Source organism: Aplidium turbinatum, chromosome 1, assembly GCF_918807975.1.
Source record: "Aplidium turbinatum chromosome 1, kaAplTurb1.1, whole genome shotgun sequence".
Lineage (NCBI taxonomy): Eukaryota > Metazoa > Chordata > Ascidiacea > Aplousobranchia > Polyclinidae > Aplidium > Aplidium turbinatum.
This window is the reverse complement of record NC_137472.1, coordinates 29,890,107-29,907,522: the sequence shown is the minus strand read 5'-3', so window position 1 is coordinate 29,907,522 and position 17,416 is coordinate 29,890,107. Positions and strand designations below refer to the sequence as shown.

The 17,416-nt window shown below is 36.6% G+C and overlaps 1 protein-coding gene across 1 annotated transcript in view; it reads left to right on the top strand.

Moving 5' to 3' along the window:
• The window catches only part of LOC145764593 (uncharacterized), a 64,073-nt gene that overhangs the window by 28,819 nt on the left and 17,838 nt on the right, over nucleotides 1–17,416 (top strand). The window contains exons 18-21 of the mRNA XM_082576226.1: nucleotides 4,211–4,402; nucleotides 8,490–8,561; nucleotides 10,090–10,284; nucleotides 15,414–15,485. Of these exons, the coding sequence (XP_082432352.1) occupies nucleotides 4,211–4,402; nucleotides 8,490–8,561; nucleotides 10,090–10,284; nucleotides 15,414–15,485 (531 nt within the window). The remainder of the gene's footprint in view (nucleotides 1–4,210; nucleotides 4,403–8,489; nucleotides 8,562–10,089; nucleotides 10,285–15,413; nucleotides 15,486–17,416) is intronic.

Below are 17,416 nucleotides of genomic sequence, written 5' to 3'. Positions count from 1 at the left end.
TGGGGTGAAATTTTCTGTCGTAGGCTCTCGGTCTATTTAGATCCGTATTTGTTACTACCTGCAACTGAATGAGAATTAAACATGGGATGGTCCCCAATAGCGGATTTGGAAAAAAAATGAGGATTTGGGCTTACAATTAAATTAAGTTGTTTGACGTGTTTGTTAAGGTGTTAAAAGATTTTTTTTTTGATGGCGACAGAATGTTTCACCAATTCATTTCTACGAAGTTTTTAAGTTAACCTTATGTTAATTAAGCGAAATTGGGTACAGTTTAAATGGAGAAAGACTTCGGAAACATGTCAGGTTTGTCTTTTTTTGACAAATTTGTGAGAAAAAGCTGTAATTATTTTGTCGTAGGCTAGTTAATTATTAGTTACAGTACAACTTGCAAGAAAAGGAAATCTACTGCATAAACGGAATGAGATTGCATGCCATAATTAGGCACTAACATTTTGCTCTTTGGTTTTCTGTGCATAAAGATTTGATTATTACATCCAATTCAGTTTATTACCAGATGTCAAGGATGTCAATTTTCTATGACGGCAAAAGTTAAATACCTTTTAGGAGAATATTTCTATGTATTATACGAAAATTTTTACTTTAATTTTTGATGATCGCTAATTGACTCTGTAAATTAGTCTATGCTACTATCTTTAATAAAGGAAAGTTAACTTGCCTACAACAATCCAAAAAGGAAGGAATTAACACTAGAACGGCCGAAAAAAGGGTATACTTACAACGGCAGCTGGAGTAGAAATCGACATTTTTCCAAAAACTCTATTTTTCCGCTAAATTAACAGTGAGAGTTCGTTTTATTTTAAACTGATAAAACGATCTGAAGCACTTATTACTTTTGTCAACTATTTGCGCTTTTCATTTTTTGGTTTTAGACGAAAGTTATGACGTAGACTACCAGGTTTTGATCAGTTCGAATCTTGACTGTATCTGTATTTGACTTTATCTTGACTCTGTACGATGACCTAAAAATACACCAGAGCGACGACATTATTATCATAAAAATAGCACAGTTTTCTTATTCATGAGAAAAAAATCAAACAAACCAACAAACACGCTTTACGCAGTGCAGGCTTGGCACTCTGTAACTTTTCAGTCACAATTACTACATTTTCCACAAGTTGGTTTTCGATAGTGGCAGCAAATGGTCGCTGTATTGTTTTTTCAAAAAATATCTAGCACATTTCTGCGCTTTCCAGATGATCGTCCCTGCTCTTCTTCTCTCTGCACAGCTGGCTTTCGTTTCAGCACATGAGCAGTTCTCAGGCTCTCAATGAGCTGGAGCATAAAATCACGTCGGCTGATGTTGTTGCCGGAACTTTTTCTAAGAATAATCCAAAAGTTCAAAGCTGTAATATCTGGTACTACGGCAGTTTATCGAACGACAGTTTATCGAACGACAGTTTATCGAACGACAGTTTATCGAAACGACAGTTTATTGAACGACAATTAATCGAACGACAGTTTATCGAACGACAATTTATCGAACGACAGTTAATCGAAAACCTAACTCCTAACCTAAAACCTAACCCCTAACCACTAACCCTAACCCTAAACCCTAACCACTAACCCTAACCTCCAACCCCTAACCCCTACCCCTAACCATTATCCCCTAACCCTTAACCCCTGAGTATTCCATTGCATATGTGCTTCGTCGTTCGATAAACTGTCGTTTCGATAAACTGTCGTTTCGATAAACAGTCGTTCGATGAACTGTCGTTTCGATAAACAGTCGTTTCGATGAACTGTTGTGTCGATGAATTGTCGTTCGATGAACTGTCTTTCGATAAACTGTCGTTCGATGAACTTTCGTTCGATAAATTGTCTTTCGATAAATTGTCGCGTCACGGTAATATCTAACATATTTGTCTAAACTACAACAGGCCATCTTCTGCTTTTGCATGTGTGATGTATTTTCTTTCCATTTAGTCAAAAACATCAACTGTTACTTTGTTCTCGTTATAAAATGGTTCACAGAGGGTTTCTTTTTCTCTGCTGTATCGATACTGGGGCTTTTATGCATAGTATAGAAAGGAGATTTACGTTTTTCTTTTGTTTGCATTGATAGTTCACAAGCATGAAGCTGTTTGTTGAATTGTAATGTAGAGTAATTTACTGGAATATCTTTCGCCTACACCCTCGGCCATCTCCTTTGTCAGTCCTTTACTATTAGCTCAAACAGTTCCAACGATGATTATATTTCTTCCTGTAGCAAACCAGTAAGATTCACCCTAGTAAAGAAGTTATCAATTGTGACGTTGTACCTGCCTTGTCTGTGTAAATTGGCGGTGATCTCCATCACTACATCCTCGGCAAAAAGCCTTTCATTTTGCTGCTCTCTTTCAATAGCTTCGAAGTACGGTAATGAATTGCATACGTGTTTAGAATAATCCTCGTCTAACACCCACAATTTTGTCTGGTTTGTTTGGCATGAACACGATAAAAGGTCATCTGTTTTTCATTGGAAATAGTTGTTCATCGACTGTCAGGTTCCACCCGGCGTGCAATTGTAGATGCAATTAGCAACAAGTTCTTCCAATGGCTCTCGAATATGAATAAACTAAACTTATCTGTTGCTAATCGCTGATAGATTTGTAAAAGGTGTCTGCAAACTCAGTACGATCACTCAAACTCAAGCCGAGCGATGACACACATCAAGCCGAGCGTTGGGCAATTACAATGAGAAGCGCTATATTACGTAAGTGTGAAAACTATTGAATTAGTTTTTTTTCACACAGAAAATCTTTTATACTTTACAAATCTATTTTTACGATTAAATTTGCATGAGGTGTCGATTTCGACACCTCGGCCCGTTGGAGGTAGGCTACATCCGTACATAAATGAAATTAAAAGATTTTTTAGAAAAATAATACAAAACTATAAAGTGTAAGCATAATTGGGAAGCTACTGAAAGTTTGAAAACGTTGCGAAAACAAAGGCCCAAAATAGTGCACTAAATTTTCTAAAAGTGTCGATTTCGACACCTCGGCCGTTCTAGTGTTAAAAAAATCAGTCACATATACCTAGATCAGCTTTAAAGAAATAAATTTAATAAGTAGCCCATATTTCCTTGCGAACTTGGTAAGAGATGTTTCATTGTTAAAACAAGGGAAAACATTTTTCCATGGTTGTTGTGAGAGCATGCTAGTTAAATTTGTAGTTCATACTACCGTAGAACTGAGTCAAAACAAATACATCAAAAAGACCATTCAACTCCCCAGTGAAAAGGCACCAAATAAAAAAAACTACAGGAAAAGAATACGTTGAAAACACAAGTTTAATCACCCAGCAATGTGACCGTTGGATGGATTTCAAGAGGTTACTATAGCTTAGCACCTGCCTACCGAATTAAGGCTCTGGATCACGCAAATGGAATTGACGCCATCACGGCTTCCGTCATATCAGTTACACATGCCTCCTATAGTTTTGTGCCATCAGTCATTTTATATTTGAGCAGTTCCGTTTTGTAAGTTAAGCAATTTTTGAGGCCTTAGAAATGTGTGCATGTTGATAGAATTTCCTGTTGATTTTTCTTGTAAAGTTACGGAATGTCGCATGAATTTGCTTACGCTTAGTAGTAAAAGAGTTAGCCAATTTTTCAATAGATTATGTTAAAAAAACATACCGAATAGTGAATATGTATTGATTAGCATAAGTAGGTATATTTTTTGTTGTGTGGTTAAGTGGTAAGAGCATCAATACGACACTCGTAAAGGCGCCGGGTCGACACCGCACGAAGTTCTCCTTTTGGCAAGAAACTTGATGACATGCCTGAAAGTGAACACGAACATTGGCTTTCTTGCCTAATATAAATTTTCTACTGTCGGGTATCAGCCTGGATACAACAAAAAATCGGATTGTGTGCATTTAATAAAAGATCGTGTTAGTATAATATGCTAGCTAGAACATAACACCCTTGAAGAAATAGATTTATTAGAACCTCATATATATTAAGGTTATTTCGGAGTTCGGAAAATAAAGTTTTTGTTTTTCTTTAGACTGCATAACAAGGACTGTGGAGTTAAACCATAAATGTATGACCAACTCTTGCAGTGAGAATTAAAATACACGTCACTATTGTAAGGATTAAATTCTTTTCTTTTTTTGCTTTTATTGGCTAACATAAGTTTAGTAATGATTACGAATTACCCAACACAAAAATACCTCCCATTAACTAACTCTGAGTTTTATTTAGAAACTTCCTCTGAACTTTAACTTTTCGATCATTGAAAACATCAAAAGGGAAAGTCGAGACGAAGCACTTAAATACTTCAAAAATAAAACAAGAACTTACGAACGTACTGTAGTCCAACAACTTCAAAGAAACTTAAATGAACGATTAGATGAAGCTACCGCAAGATTCAATGAACGTGTGAAACTTCAAAAAGTAAGTGGAAAGCTATTTTTGAAAACGAAACTTTCCCTTTTTTACATAATACACCAGGGTGACCCAAAAAGATGCGTACCCATGAAAATTTCAATTGTGACTTTGATTGAAAAGCTATTTATTTCAAATTACAACCACACATTACTCAATTTACGGAAGACCATTGACCAGAGTTTCAGTTTTTTCTGTCAATTTTGAGTCAATTTATGGCTTTCCCAAGATGTGTTCCAAATAAGAAAAAATCGAATAAAACATGGGTACGCATCTTTTTGGGTCACCCTGTACCTTGCTTTTCATGTTAAAATTGTAAATCTACACGATTCGGACTAAGTTGTCATTTATATTGTGATGAACATTTAATAACCCAATTGAGGCTTTTATTCACTGAAATATAGAAACACAAAACAATAAGAGTAACGGAGTAGGCAGATAACACAAACTTCGACTGTAACACATAGTTTCAAACACAAGACTGATGCGACGCTCTGGCAAGGCAATTGAAAGAAAAGGTTGCTTGCGGTGCCAAAGGCATCCGGCTTCTTAACCGTACCTGTTACTGGCGTAGACCTTATGGTCTCGCCCTCTGCTAATTCAGCAATTTCACATGGAAGCAGTGACGCTAGAAATCTGAGATTTCTTGACGTTTACTTTTTTTCTTGCCCCAACTTTTAATCCCGATTATGTTGGTATCGGATAATTGTGAACTTCACAATAAACCTTTTGTCACAGTCAGTTATGAAATGCAAGAAATTTGCTGATATTCACTAGCTTGATTGACAGTTTACTATTAGCGTGCGGTTTTATTTTGTATTTGTCATTCATAACGCGACATCGCTAAAATTTCATTCTGTACCCTGGCAGCAAAATCCGTCATTTTTACATTAATTCAACGTCGATTTTGCTGTCTGGGTTGGGAGTCGGTCTCTGACGCGATGTGAGTCATCCTTTGCTGGCAGACGATAATTAGGAAGGTAATTTGTTATTTGCACAAATTGCTTTGTTGTGCAAAAAGTGCATGTAATACTGTTTACAAAGAAATGGAAAAACAAAATTGATGAAATTCTGTGTTCAATGCAAGAAGACTTTCAAAATGAAATGTCAACAAAAAAATTTGACCAAGAAATGGCGAAAATAGGTTAAAAACCGAGTCTATATCACCTTTTTTACCTAAAATACACAATCAAGAATGCATTTTCCGAAATAAATTGATTGAAGTGATAAATAAGGCTTTTGACCAGCGGCATACTTTTTCCCGTTGTTATTTGATGTAAGCCGACGGAGTAATTAGCAATAAGAGAGACGTAGACCTGATGGTCTCGGCCAGTAACTCTTGTCGCCAAAAGGAGGCAGTAGCAGATACGGTTAATCAAGCAGCAGATGACGTAACTACCAAACACAAATTCCAGACGTTGTCAAGACATAAATACCACATGTATGTTTGCACTGTGTAGCGACGGCATTACCGGACATTTTATCAAATAAGATTGATAGTTTCAGTGTGGGAGAGTGTTCGAACACATGTAGGCTATCTATTCCATTTTCAATTTCGTGTCCTCCAAATGATTGTCAAATATAAAACACTTACTGCCACCAGCCTCTATAAAATTTAGTTCAGTAAAATAATGATAAGCAAGATTAAAACATAATTGTTTAAAGTACAGTAGCCTACAATGTAAATAACCTAATAAAAGTAGAGTAAAATAAATATGTACAGAAGCAAGTCACAGAACATTTCCATATCTTTGAAGCCATTCTCAATTCATGCTTTTTTGTACAGGTTCACTGCTGTATTGTACAGTATTTCTGACTTTGTTGGCAGAAAATGCACCTACATACGGCCAACTAGCATGTAAAGTAGACTTAGTTGTTTTTATCGCTTTGCATAATTTTGAAAATAATGCGTTTAAGCTTATACAAAAATATGTGATTGGTACAAAATATTATATAAACTGCAAAGAAAACCTACGTGTGTTTGGAACCCAACAGTGTATTTGAAATCAGATTTCTTTTTTATACAATAAACATCCCCTTCTTCGTCTTTCAGTATCTCTTTCTCTGTGTGAATTACCTGACAGGTGTTTTTACTGATTTTTTAATGTAGTAGAGTAAGTGTTTGTATTTTGCCTAGTTCTGCATCTAGACTAGAGGTCCTCAACCACCGGGTCTCGAAAAAAGCACGTCCCAAAAAGCCGTCATGAGTGTGAGTTGGATGAAAATAGGTCCATAGCCATAAAATAATATGATTATAGTGAAAGCTACTGCAATAATGAACTTAACCGTATCTGTCACTGCCTCCTTTGGGCGGCAAAAGTTACTGGCCGAGACCATCAGGTCTACGTCTCTCTTATTGCTAATTACTCCGTCGGCTTATATCAAATAACCATGGGAAAAAGTATGCCGTTGGTCAAAAGCCTTATTTATCACTTCAATCAATTTATTTCGGAAAATATATTCGTGATTGTGTATTTTAGGTAGAAAAGGTGTTAAAGACTCGGTTTTTCACCTATTTGCACCATTTCTTGGTCAAATTTTTCAGTTGACATTTCATTTTGAAAGTCTTCTTGCATTGAACACAGAATTTCATCAATTTATTTTTCCATTTCTGTGCAAACAGTATTACATGCACTTTTTGCACAACAAAGCAATTTGCGCAAATAACAAATTACCTTCCTAATTATTGTCTGCCAGCAAAGAATGACTCATATTGCGTCAGAGACCGACTCCCTACCCAGACAGCAAAATCGACGTTGAATTAATGTAAAAAGACGGATTTTGCTGCTTGGAATTTTAGCGCCGTCGTGTTAACACAATATGAAACCGCACGCTAATAGTAAACTGTCAATCAAGCTAGTGAATAAACCCGAAATTTTCCTGCATTTCATAACTGGCTGTGACAAAAGGTTTATTGTGAACTTCACAACTATCCGATATCAACATAATCGGGATTAAAATTTGGGGCAAGAAAAAAAAGTAAAAGTCAAAAAATCTCAGGTTTCTAGCGTCACTGCTTCTATGTGAAATTGCTGAATTAGCAGAGGGCGAGACCATAAGGTCTACCCCAGTAACAGATACGGTTAATACGTATAAATCTTGCTTATGACCTGCTGTATATCTATCAAAGCAATAGCAAATTCAGGTATAGAGTCATGTGCCCTATATTGGTCACGTGCCCTCCAAAAAATCACTTAAATTTTATCCGCTTTTGAAAAACTTTCTGGCTCGTTATGCTCTCCTCTCTGATCTTCTGTTGGACTAATTTCTCTTTCGACCTCGACTTCCACATTGTCTATTTTATTTTACGAATCTTGCTTGAAAGTGTGTTTAAACCGCTATAACAAAAATTAGACCTATATTTCGTTTTTCCTATCGCCAGTCCGCAAAATTATTTTCATTTTAAAACCGGTCCGTGATAGAAAAAGGTTGGAGACCGCTGGTTTAGACAACCACGTATGATCCAAAGTTATGGTCATGTCATTGTATAACAAACGAGTACCGGTAATTCGGTATATCATGTTTATGACAACTTTACAAACCAATGTAAATAAGTAGGCTACTGTAAATATAAAAATGTGACAAAGTAACAATAAAGTTATGTGGAAAAATTGCATAAAAACCACGTTCAAAAAACGTATTTAAGTAAGTCAACATCATGTTTCAGTCAATTGAAAAATGAAAATGCATAGAAAATGACTTACAAACAAATACTATGGCGACCTGGCTAGATGGTGGCATGAATGCCAACACGTTGGAGCAAAATTCAAACCTAGAAGCAAACGTCGAACTAACCTGTGGAACGTGGTTGTGTGAGCTGGGAATGTGTGACCACTGACCACATCGTTGCCGCACCGCTAATTACAGTAGTTTTATTCTTTTAAAGAAAGAGCACAAACTGTGTCGTTTACCGTTTTTGGTATGAACAACCGGAAGTGGAAGCAATGCTTTTCATAGGTACAGCAGCCAATGACACAGATGTCACCAGCGGGGATTAGTATACTGTTAAGAAGATAAATGCCCAAGTCTGTAATCCACTGAGCTGGTTTAGAAAATCCATTGCAATAAGGCATTTGATTTGCTGTAACCTTTTTAGGAAGAATTGAAGATGAAACTATTGCAATTGCTTGAACAGTCCACACAAGTCTACAGTCAACCCATGCATCAGGTGACTTGTAATATTGTGCCCATTAATCTATTGGGCAACACTTTACCGGTGACTACGACCATCGGAAAAAAAAGAAACTATTCAGTTCCTAAAATTAATCGTTGTGAATCATATATTATAAATTCTACTGTTATCATACTTGGAAAACATAAACAAGTATACTTTTAAACCAATTCAAATTGTTCAGACCAGCTTAAAAAACCTAATTTTTGCATTGCCATTTTGTAAGTTATTGCAAAAATAGCAATTACGCGAATTCATCGCCTAGCCTACTAGGACAAAGTTTCTTGAAAGATCTTTTCAGGCCATTTAAAGTCCTAAGGGTGTTAGTTTTTTCAGTTTATAGCATATTTTTAGTTTTGGGTTTTGGCATATGAATTTTCGCGGGAATTTGAAGGTCATTTTTTAATATGCAGTGTGCCACGTGTTGGACATCACTGGTTTAAATCGGCGGTTGTAAAATAATTACAAAACTTTTGTAAGTCTGTTTTTTATTTTTTTTTTGCATTGAATTCCATCAACAGGATATTTTACAGTTGTGTGTACAAATGTTTTCAATTTTATTCCACTTATAGCCGTTTGATAGCAGTTAATTTTTACAACAATGCAAAAACACTTTTTTGAGTGTAAGCTGCTGTAATTATCGCGATAGCTGTTAGCTCACAATTAAAGGGATCTAACAATTAGTTGTGCTCTTCCTTTTCTATTGCCATCAACATGCTTGGAACGTTTTTGCGCCGTCAATTTAAACTGACGCCAGGAGGATATGGGTTAATATCCACACGAAAAGTGCTATAATAAGTTGAAAACGCAGTATGCAATCAATAAGTGTAGTTGATATAATCACGTAGCTGCTTACTTGCTTGAAACAGCAATAACAAACAAAGCCAACCATCACATGGCAAACTATCCCAATTGCTTTTTATTTGTTGGATCAAGTCTACTGCTAGCTAGTCTCCCGGATTTTCGGTAAGTCTCAGACCGACAACATTTCAAATAAGGTCCATAAATTGACTTTTAAAATACTGAGCATACAGGATTTCAATAGAACTGTCATTTAGCAAACTTAGATAAATATAAACAAATAAGGTATAAACCTCTGACAATCATCAGTTCCAAAACTGATTTAAGATCTTAAGCTCATCATGATTGTGACTATAAAGTTTATTTCAAAAGAATATTGATCAGTGCAAAGCAAATGTGTCTTTTTAATCCAGAATCTCAAAATCTTTGCTATAACTTTATTTATTTTTTCCTATCAAATGTTTTGCAAAACAGACATGTAGTCAATTTTATTTGTCATTATTTTAGCATATTTATCGATCTGTTACTTCATCAGTTTCAAACAATATTAAAATCTCGCTTTTGTGGCATTTCTAGACTAATCTTGATGGATAACTAAGCTGAAAGATTACAGAAAGTTAAACGTAATAAGTTGTTGCTTTGTCCAGTTTCTGTCACATATGTGGGATGCGTTTGTGTGCATATTTTGCAAAAATATTTTATCAATAACTTGATAATTTTTTAGGCATGCCTTGATCAATGTTTGGATTTTGAACACCTTCAAAATTTACATGAAATACACCAGAAAAAAGCTCTAAATTTCTTCGATTTTTCAACTCACGGAACAGGAACTGAAATGAAGGCGGAAAAACGACAAAAACTCTTTTCAGATACGTTCGAAATAGGATGCAAACTCTACATCACAAACCAAACGAACATAGTAAGCATCGTAGTGACAAATAGCATTATACTTTAAGTTTTGTTTAATAATGCACTTTAAATTAGTTATAACTTACAACTCAAACTAAAATTTAATATTTTATTAAATTGGCGAATGTCCAAGCAAAATAAACAGTGTGCCTGAAATATTAACATCTAAAAAAAGTGAGAAGATTTTCAGGGAGACTTGTCCCCTGGAAGATTTCGAGAATTTGTGCAGTGATTTGTTGCTTTTGCATACAACATTTTTGGGCTTTTTATTTTTGCCTAAAACTCATAAAACTCACTTTTGTAGCCTATTTGATTCACTTGATTCAATGAAAAAATAAGATTTTGTTGAAGTCAGCACCACAAAGTTTGGTACAATATTTAAATTCAGTTTCAATTCTTTTTTCTTTTATTTTATGGCGACAGAAGAAGTTTAATATTGATATCGCTTAATATATCGCTCGATATAAGTTTTAATATTGATATAAAAAAAAAAAAAAAAAAAATGATATCGCTTGACAAAGTTTTTGCCTAGTATTGTATAGTGTCATATAATCTTTTTGGGAAATTTCGAATATTCGTTTACGATGTCCCCACCTTCCATGCCACATAGTAGTAGGTACACTAAGGGAACGTTCAAATATTACGTAACGCCTTCGAGGGGGAGGGGGGGGGGGTTATGCAAAGCGTTACGTTAGCGTCACACCGGGGAGGAGGGGGTTCAAGCAAAACGTTACGTAACGCTTTCAAGTACGGAATGGTAGTTTTTTGTGCTGAATTCGTAGTGAAAAAGCGTTACATGGGGGGGGGGGGGGGGATTGAAAAAAGCGTTACGTTGGCGTTACATGGGGGAGGGGGGGGTCAAAAATTCGGAAAAAAAGCGTTACGTAATATTTGAACGTTCCCTAAGTACATTTCACTTCATAGTTCAATTATTAACAGCGGATTAGGTTAATTTAATTGTTGATTAGTCAACTGAGCAATGCATTTTATTTTGGATTTAGGAGTAGGTCTATTGTATCCTTTTCCCATGTTTTTTTAATAAGCACAAAAATAAGCACCTTTTTTTTATCTAAAAACTGTTGAAAACAACACGATTCCTACACAAGTCTATTCTTACGCCTACAAAAATACTGCTAATAGGAAGCGAGTGAGAAAAATTTGGACAATCGGAGAGAAATTACTTTTTTTCGCTTTAGGATGCGGCATGTACCCAAACGTTTCAATGTTCCCCCTTGGATTGGCTACTGGTAGTATTAGAACAAGATAATTTTTAGCTGCGTTTTCAACAAACCTGAAACAGAATAAACTGAATAGCTATAGATCTAGGGAAAATCGGCCCTTTGAGTGCCCTTGACGTTTCTCATACGTCATAAGAATGCATTATTTGTATGCCAAGGATGTATGTGATACGTCAAAATATGCAGTTACTTGTATGCCAGGCTATTTGTTTTTTTAAGATGGTTGGACGTTTCTGATACGTCCAAAGCAAATGCGAAAAACATTCTGAAGACAAATATGCACTGACAACATACTTGATCAGGTTGAATTTTGCCTCCCAAGTGTATAACCATTAGTCATAGCAGTGCCTCTCTTAGGGGGGTACCTCTAAATACTCATTGTCAGGCATTGTCGGGCATTGTCAGGCATTGTCGGGCATTGTCAGGCATTGTCAGGCATTGTCGGGCATTGTCAGGCATTGTCAGGCCTTGTCGGCTATTGGGGGAATTGTGAAGCATTTCTAGGGGTTGTCGAGCATTTTCAGGGGTTGTCAGGCATAGTAGAGTAGCTACTTTCAGGCATTGTCTAGGATTTCCAGGCATTGTCGATCATTATCAGTGGTTGACGGGTTTGTTAGGCATTATAGAACATTTTCAGGCATTGTCGAACATTTTCAGGGGTTGTCGAGCATTTTTAGGGGTTGTCAGGCATAGTAGAGTAGCTACTTTCAGGCATTGTCTAGGATTTCCAGGCATTGTCGATCATTATCAGTGGTTGACGGGTTTGTTAGGCATTATAGAACATTTTCAGGCATTGTCGAACATTTTCAGGGGTTGTCGAGCATTTTTAGGGGTTGTCAGGCATTGTAGAGTAGCTACTTTCAAGCATTCTTGGGAATTTCCAGGCATTGTCTATGATTTCCATGCATTGTCGATCAATATCAGTGGTTGACAGGTTTGGTAGTCATTATGGAACATTTTTAGGCATAGTCGAACATTTTCAGGGATTGTCGAGCATTTTCAGGGGTTGTCAGGCATTGTAGAGTAGCTACTTTCAGGCATTGTCGATAATTTCCAGGCATTGTCTAAGATTTCCAGGCATTGTCTATCATTATCAGTGGTTGCAGGTTTGTTAGTCATTATAGAACATATTCAGGCATTGCCGAACATTTTCAGGGATTGTCGAGCATTTTCAGGGGTTGTCAGGCATTGTCAGTTGTCAGGCCTAATCCTAGACAACGCCTGAAGATGTCCGACAATGCCTGCCAGAAAGAATCTAAAGTACTTTACAATGCCTGAGAACCCCTGACACCTGAAAATGCTCGACAACCCCTGAATATGTTCGACAATGCTTGAAAATTTCCGACAATGCCTAACAAGCCTGTCAACCATTGATAATGATCGACAATGCATGGAAATCATAGACAATGCCTGGAAATTCCCAACAATGCCTGAAAGTAGGTACTCTACAATGCCTGACAACCCCTGAAAATGCTCGACAATGCCTGAAAATGTTCGACAATGCCTGAATATGTTCTATAATGACTAACAAACCTGTCAACCACTGATAATGATCAACAATGCCTGAAAATCCTAGACAATGCCTGGAAATTCCAAACAATGCCTGAAAGTAGCTACTCTACAATGCCTGACAACCCCTGAATATGCTCGACAACCCCTAGAAATGCTCCACAACCCCCCAAAAAGCCGACAATGCCCGAAAACGCCTGACAAAGCCCGACAATGCCTGACAATGGGTATTTAGAGGTACCGCTCTTGGGGCATTTTGGCCCCTGTGCAGAATATGCGTTGTGGGCCCCAATGACAATGATCCAATTCAGTAGCGTGGATAGGTATTTTGAAATGGGAGGGGTGTTTGACGGCCGGCGGGCAAAGCTTGACGGCTTGTTCGCTGAAGGCGCCACCCAGGGGTGGGGGGTCTGGGGCCCCCCATCAATGATCATTTTTATGACGTCATTGAAACCATCGATGACGCAAAACGTAACCTTGACAGTTCCAAATCTATTTTGACAAAACAACCTAAATCAGCCTTTCAAAAACGCGCCGAAATTCGTTTTTTATAAAAGTGTCAATTTTGGTAAAATACCCTTGGCACAGAGGTAGAGGAGACCGGGGAGGGTTGTTACAGTTTTCAGTAAATGTAAGATTTCTTTCCTACTATTTGTGCAAAGTTGCTGCAAATTTAATACACTATTGCTACATGACTGGTTGTTATAATCGCAACTTTAATTATTTTTTAAATTGAGCTTTAAAAAAAATATTTGCATTTACATACCTATGAGTCAGTTGTAACATCTCACCCCAGTATCGGGGTGAGATGTTACAGTTTTTTTTTAGACTGGTATCAGCTATTTTTTATAAATAAGAAGTCTACTTTTAAGAGAAAACATCTAAAACTGATGTCATATTTAACAAAGTCTGTCAGAATTTATTGAACACCCAAGTTTAATTGAAAAAAAAAACAAGAACAAACAAGTAACAACATCACTAAAAACAATGCATTATAACTGGGTGTAGCAAACACACAATCTCTACCCAACTAGGCCTACTCATTGCAGTTTTCAGAGACATATTGCTTTTCAAAGTCAATGCAAGCTTCATGAGACCAGCCTTTGCAGTGTACACACTGAATCCATGTTTCTCCTGATGCAGAGTTTGAGTATGAATCATCACACACCATGCAGAACCACTCCTTTGATTTTTGGCTGCAATTCTTCTTCAAAAGGTTTCGCTTGGCTTGTTTGTTGTGGCCAGTCTTTTTAGCTTCTCTGATAATGAAGGCATCTTCTATTTTCTTTTTTTCGGGAGTAGAAGTAACAACAGCAGAATAACGTTTTCGAGAAGTATGTTTACCTACTTTTGCTGGAGCTTTCGGAAAGGGCCGAATTGAAACCCGAGATGCTGTTATGCCTTCAGGTAAATCCTCCAATTCAACACATGCTGCTGCAGTTTAAGGCATTTCAGATGCTGCACTGGTAGGCTACCTTCCACAGAAGATGAAGTGGAGCATACTTTAACTGCTTGAGCAATTTAAAAATTTGAAAAATTTATTATTCAAATACCAAATTAAGTAAATTTTCTGGTAGGGGAGAGATGTTACACCTTGTAACAACTCACCCATATGGCGGTTGACTGAATATTGTCTAGATATGTCAAACATTTGATAATCAGCTCCAAAATATTTTTAATTAATCTAAGCTACAGCACTTGAAGCCTACAGTAACTTTGAAACCAAAAAGATATCACTCCTCTCTTTATAGAAATCACATTTTCTTTGACAATGTAAAAATTTACTTTTGATACCCCAAAACCACTTTTCATAAATAATTTGCTACTACACCTTTCAAAACAGCTGAAACTTTGTTTGGAAAGAGAAAACAAGCGTCTGAACCAATAAATTTAATTCCAGCGGTTGGAATAATATAATTAATAAATTAAAGGGAGTGTAACAACCCACCCCTGTAACATCTCTCCCCGGTCTCCCCTAAACCCAATTGAAAAAAGCTGTGGCAGTCAAAGGGTTAAGCATACAACTTGCTACTGTGAAAATCTGGGTTTCAGTTTACCCAACTCAAACCTCAAACCAAACCCCAAACCTCCTTGCCGGTTAACTTTAAAAAAAAAATTTAATCTTTGCTTTCAATTTTACTCTTGAAGTTTAAAGGTTTGTAGAAAGAAGATGTTAAACAAACATAAAACTTTCTGTGTCCTGTCTTTTGCTACATTTCTCATAACCTAAAGACCACAAGTTTATCTGTTATGTGAGGCTTGTATAGGCCTACTGTTACTGTACCTCAAAATAATTTGTTTGCATTTCAGAGAACTTTATCTTGCACGAATTTTAATTTGCATATGCACTATGTAGTAGGTTAAATGATAACTTTTGATATATTGTACTCAGAACGTTCGCGAAGCACACATTTCAGAAACAATGACACAAGTTAGGCAAGTTTATCTTCAAACCATGAATGAGGTATGATATGCATTGAACGTATGACGATAAACATTGAAAGTTTGCAATAAAAATAAACTCACCAAGCTACACTACAGGAATTGGTATAGCAACAAAGAATCTAGAGGCGATGAACTCACCAAGGCTATCTTATTTTGTCATTACACATCGCTTAACAGCTGTGAATGAAATTACAAATATCTGCTTCTAATAACTTCCCAGACAGCCACTTCATCGGGTCCAGATCTTTACCAGATCTGATTAGATCTTTTCCAGATGAAGTGGTTGTCTGGGTTGTTGCCACACCTTATATTATTTTGAAATAATAAATGTTTGTTTGTTTGTTTGTTTGTTTATCTTTATCCTGCATTGCGGGAAAGCGGACTTGAGCGCTATGCATCGGTGTACGCCTTCCGACGTACACCTGACCCACGCTGCAGCCGACGGCAATGTCAGTTTCCTGTTGTCTACTCTACTTATGACTTAAATTTGGTACTACCCATTACTCGAAATCGATCACTAGGTAGAGGCAATTATCGTTAAGTTTCTTGCCCAGAGAAACAACAGCAAGTGCGGGTGGCTGGAGTCGAACATGCAGGCTCTCGACTTGCGAGCCCAACGCGCTAACCACTCGGCCACTGAAATAAACACACTGCTGATGAGATTTAATATAACTATTACACGGAACATTCGTCTTTATAAAATTTGTGCAAAAAGAAGATTGATGACCGGTGGCATATTTGTAAAACCTACTGTTTTTCGGCACTATTAGGCAGAATTCCCAATCACAAAGCAGAAAGCCGTCCGTACCTTTCAGTAAGAGGAAAGTTCTACTTCTTTTCTAGGTTTGGTGGCTAATTTAAGAGTATTTTCCAAACACTGTTTTGTCGATGCATATTTTAAACCTTTTGTTTTTGTCATCTTTTCCTTTTGTTGGTGGTTGTCACAATTTCTTCTAGTTCTTACACGTAAAATGACTTTGGAAGGATTGATGACGTAGTTTATTGGGAAAATCAAACTTTAAACCAGGGTCCGGCAACCTTTTTCTAACCGCGGGCAAAAAGCAAACTTTTCGCCTGCCAATTTTACACCAACAATTCTGTTCTCTTCATTGTGTATGATGTTGTAAAAACATTTGAATTTACAGAATTTTAATAAGATTAAGTCCTGACTTTGAAAGCATAAAATAAATTGATTATATTGATAGTACAACACTAATGCTATATTTGATGTTCTTTTTGGTTTGAAAATTTCTGAAGTCTAGGTGATAAGTTCGATGAGAAAAGAAGCATAACATCTTGCAAGTTGTCATTAGTATGCTTTGTTCTCAATTTGTTCTTGGTAAATTTCATTGACGACAAATAGATGTTCACTTGCGTAAGTGCTGTCAAATTTTGATGCCAACTTTTTGGCATGATTAACCAAGTTGGGATATTGTTTCCATTCAAGACTTTTTTATAAAAGTTAAACAGTGATATACCTTCGGCATTAAACTTTGGTTTTTAACTTGGCCACTTCACTGCAAATCAACTAGCTTAGCCTACTTCTATTTGCTATTTCTCTTGTACAGCAACCACATGTATACAAAAATGCTGCAAAGTCAGACACGCGGGCCTACATTTTTGATCAATGAAAAACGGAATGACACATGTGTTTGTGTTACGATTATATTAATTAAAAATTAAAGATAAAAAAAGAGAAAGAGGTTCGATTATAAAATAGTATTCCACTAGGCGGGCCATATAATGCTAGAACTTGTGAAGGAGCTGCGGGCTGGTTTCGGCTCGCGGGCAGTAGGTTGTTAACTCCCTGCTTTAAACAATCAAATAGGTGGTTGAATAGCTCTACTTGAAAGATGATGGATGAAAATTTTTAAATTGACGAATGGCTTACCACTTCCAGCACATGAACAAATCAAATTTTAAACAGCAAACGACTTCGTTGATTTCAAA